Source organism: Monopterus albus, unplaced genomic scaffold (assembly GCF_001952655.1).
Source record: "Monopterus albus unplaced genomic scaffold, M_albus_1.0 scaffold267.1, whole genome shotgun sequence".
In the NCBI taxonomy this organism is placed as follows: Eukaryota; Metazoa; Chordata; class Actinopteri; order Synbranchiformes; family Synbranchidae; genus Monopterus; species Monopterus albus.
This window is the reverse complement of record NW_018128147.1, coordinates 1,366,741-1,371,291: the sequence shown is the minus strand read 5'-3', so window position 1 is coordinate 1,371,291 and position 4,551 is coordinate 1,366,741. Positions and strand designations below refer to the sequence as shown.

At 42.1% G+C, this 4,551-nt stretch overlaps 1 protein-coding gene across 1 annotated transcript in view; it reads left to right on the top strand.

Moving 5' to 3' along the window:
• The first annotated feature begins 1,763 nt into the window (after positions 1-1,763).
• ska2 (spindle and kinetochore associated complex subunit 2) overlaps positions 1,764-4,551 on the top strand; it is a 20,377-nt gene continuing 17,589 nt past the window's right edge. Inside the window, exon 1 of the mRNA XM_020621734.1 lies at positions 1,764-1,890. Within this exon, the coding sequence (XP_020477390.1) occupies positions 1,858-1,890 (33 nt within the window). The 5' untranslated portion in view covers positions 1,764-1,857. The remainder of the gene's footprint in view (positions 1,891-4,551) is intronic.

The following is a 4,551-nucleotide window of genomic DNA, read 5'->3' as shown; positions in this document are numbered from 1 at the left end:
GTTGATAAAAGAGTTGAAGGGAAACGATATTTACTTGTCTGTGTGGATCCGTTTTCCAAGTGGGTAGAGGCTGTACCCACAAAAACAGAGACTGGAAAAGAGGTAATCAAGTGGCTTACTAGAGAAGTGATCCCTCAATTTGGGGTACCTGAGATTATCAGATCTGATAATGGAACACACTTCTCAAACGATGGTGTACGTCTGGTTGAACAGATGTTTGGGATAAAACACAAGTTTGGGGCTGTCTATCATGCAGCCTCTCAAGGCCTTGTTGAGTGTGCAAACAGAACCATAAAAGAAGGGCTCGTGGAAGTCTACGCAGACACTAACTTACCTTGGTTGAAGCTCTACCTATTGTATTGTTCAACCTCAGGTCCACTCGAATGCGACACTTAATGTAAGCCCACATGAAATCCTGACAGGGAGAAAGATGCCCTGTCCTCTAACTGTTCAACGGTCAAAGGTCAAAGTGTTTATTTGTCATATGCACAGTTAGGAAACGTGTTTCCCTCTAACTTTTATGTCTAGAGATTTAAAACCTCTTCTTTTACAGCATGCTGACATGAGTGAGTATGTCAGACAATTGAACAACGCTGTGATGAGTGGCTTTGAACAGGTTATTGAAATCCTGAGCAGGGACCAACCAGAGGAACCCAGTTACCTGAGTTGATATACAGTCCTGTAGAACCAAAGCTACAGTTAGAATAGGACCTGCATTAGTGTAACATTTATCAAAGAACAAAAACGTTGACAGGGACAGCAGACAAAATGCCTAGTCTGACAAGTTTAGACAGTTGTCCTGGTATGCTTCTCTGTGTACTGGGCCTCATTAGCCTAGTTATAATGGTACCCATATTATGGTGGGAAACAAGGTCCCACATGCACCGTGAGAAAAGAGCTAATGTCTATATATATATATTTATATATAAAGAGAGAGAGAGAGAGATCACTATTCTTGCACTGTAAATAAACCTCACTGCTTGCACCGAAGTCAGCTACCTGAGTTCGTTTTTTTTTTTCGCTCACTCAGTGTATGTTCGAGCATTCATAACAATAAATGTGAAACTTAATTTCTCTATTGGACGCTGACTGCCAGATGCAGTGGCGTAAAATAAAATCATCCATCCATCCATTTTCCTCCACTTATCTGGAACCAGGTCGCGGGGGCAGCAGTCTAAGCAAAGATGCCCAGACTTCCCTAAAATAAAATTAAAATATGTAAAAATGTATGCACGGTGTGTACAGGACTACAGCTGCAGGTGCCACTGAGCAGCGGGATATAATAATCCTGTTAGTGATAAACTATGAGCATACACCAGTCAGTATAGTGGAGGACAGGTATTTAAGGGATATAAACATAAGAAAAACACTGAGGGAAAATAGTTTTAATCACTAAACATGTTAGCGATAGAAGTGTTTTTAATGGATCCCAGACAGACAGTCAGCAATTAGGTTAGGCAGAGAGAATAAGACTCAGATATTAAAGGGAGACATGACTCTAAAGTACAGAAATCGCTTAATGCAAAACAGCTCAAAGAATTATTCTGCACAGGACATGGGTGCAGTTTAAAATCACTACTGAGTCCAGAGAAAGAGTTTCAGGCAATTAGAAGGGGGTTAATCCAATTTATTATAAAGATGGGATTATTAGTAAGTAGGCTATAGGATCTCTTTTATCCCCAGAGAAAATTAAATGCGGTGACTCTATACACTCCGATGCAGTAGGTGGCGGTGTGCACTTTAATCGCTGGTTCGCAATCCGCCAGAAAACAAAGGGAAGAAGACACCCAATCGGCTTTCTCCATTCCTGACGGCTGGCCAATCATAAAGTCCGCATCAGGCTAAAAACTATTCAACATGGAGACAACAGTTGATAAGCTTGAGGCGATGGTAAGCAAATTGTCAAATTATTTTATTTTCAAAAGTAGTCTGCATTTGGAATCGCTCTTATCTTTGTCCGCGTTCTCTTATTTTAGAGACAGCTGATCATGAATTGTCGATGACTACAGGATTCATATCAGGGCTGTCATGTCACAGTTTTCTTTTCTTTACTGGCTAACAATGCACACGGCGTTTGTTCTAACGAGAGTTATCATTAAGCCATTTCACAGGTATGATATCTAACGTTAAAGGTCATGTCTTCAGATCCTATTAGGTGCCACATGTAAACATGTACATGGCTGTTGCTCCAATTTTTAAAGTATTCCCATAAAGTACGTTGGCATCAGAACAGTTTACAGAGCTGCATTGCAGGCGCTTACAGAATAGATTTTTGGGAAAGTAGGAAAGATATTCATAGATTCGAAGTTTCCGGATCAATACCTCAAAAGCGAAGCGTTGTTAAAACACAAACGAGACCTCTTTAGTGTTGTAGTAAGGTGGACAACAAGCTACAACCATTTTTTTAATTAAACGAGCTGTCCTACGTTGCAGACAAACTACATTGGTCTCAATATGCAGCTGGCACGAGTGCGCAGGGACCGTCTGCAAAGTACAACACGGAAAATAGCTCCTATTAAAATATTCAATAACTCCACTTTTATATATTGTTGTCCCACCAAAATCACTGCACGGATTAATTGTCGCTTGCTGCCTTTAACAAAATACTTGGTTTGGAAAAATATGCTCTTGCATAATTTTTGTGAGTTTTTATTGGGAAAAATATTCAGTAACTCTACTCATATACTGTGATGTCACCAAGTCACATCAGGGGTCTCATGTTGGTTATACTACAGCTTTATTAAGGGTCACCACTTAAAGAAGATGCTTTAGTATAATTTAGGGGATTTGAATTTTGTCATGGTTACTCATAGATCACATCATGACTGCATCAATGCCAGTAGGACTGGGCGGTATATCGATATAATTTTAAACGCGGTGTAGAATTACGCAATACCGTTTATACCGCGGTATATAGTTAAAGGACGAGACGAGAGTCTATCCTCCTCTCTCTCTCTCTCTCTCTCTCTCTCTCTCTCTCTCTCTCTCTCTCTCTCTCTCACACACACACACACACACACACTCTTCCACTGCGCTTGCGGCCAGTGGAAGTCAGCGAGTGACGAAGTTCTGTTATGTAATAAGAAAAGCACCGGTTCGTTAGTTTGGAAGTGGTTTGGTTTCAGAAGAGATGATGTCGAGCAAAAAAAAAAAAAAAAACACTGTGTCACAAAGAAGTTGCGTCCAAATGTGGAAGCACAACAAATCTGTACCACCATTTACAGCAACGCCACAAACTCCAGTACGAGGAGTACATGAAACTTCGGCATCACCCCCTCCTCCCCCCCCATCTAAGCCGCCAGAATTAAAGTCCTCCTGCCTGCCGTCCACCTCGACACAAAGCCAGTTGCAAACTGCATTTAACCGTGGTGTGCCGTACGAAAAAAAAAGTGCAAAGTGGCGTGAAATTACAAATGCAGTAGCATACCAACTGAATTGAACCCAGGCCACAGCAGCAAAAGTGCTGAATCCTAGTCACTCGACCATCAGGGGGTATTCATTCATACTTAATAGATCATTAATAAAAGAACATTAATATTTATTTCCTGTATTTATTGATTTGGCAAAAAATAGCTGCACTGCAGTCACACAAAAGATGATTTCAGACTCATACATTTGAGCCGCCTGTCTGTAATCAGAACATGGAAATATGAAACTTTTTTCAACCAAACCATGGTACGATAATTATCACAAGCACATATTTACTGTATGTTGCTGCCTGACCCAAACATTGGCTGTTTACACCACATTAATTAGCTAGAAAAAAGTATTGCAAATGATAGCAACATCTACCATTCCCCTCTTATTAGTCAAAAAGATAAATAATTTAGGTTTTAGTGCAGCATGTTACACGTCGCTGTCTGACCAAAAACACAAGGCCATCACATCACTAATATAACTGGAATGCAGCTAGTTTGGTGGCATATCAGTGTATGAAAATGATCGATGAGGTGCGTATCTGTAGGAGTAATCTGACTATTCAGAGCGTTCATGCAACCCTTGAAGTTGTCCTTCTGATGTTTCTCAAACATCTGAGTTGCAGTGATAGTGGCATTACTCATTCGGCAGAACTGGTAGTAGACTGGAATTGTTGGCACTTTATTTTAAAAGTGCCATGTCTTCCGATGAGGAAGCAGAGGCTGAGGGCTCGGAGGTGGACTCGTCCATCACCCAAGCTGAAGTCACTGAGGTAGTCAAGAAGCTCCTCGGTGGCAAGGCACCGGGGGTGGATGAGATCTGCCCCGAGTACCTTAAGTCTCTGGATGTTGTTGGGCTGTCTTGGCTGACACGCCTCTGCAACGTCGCATGGCGGTCGGGGACAGTGCCTCTGGACTGGCAGACCGGGGTGGTGGTCCCTCTTTTTAAGAAGGGGGACCAGAGGGTGTGTTCCAACTATAGGGGGATCACACTCCTCAGCCTCCCCGGGAAAGTCTATGCCAGGGTACTGGAGAGGAGGATTCAACCGATAGTCGAACCTCGGATTCAGGAGGAACAATGCAGTTTTCGTCCTGGCCGTGGAACACTGGACCAGCTCTACACCATCTTCAGGGT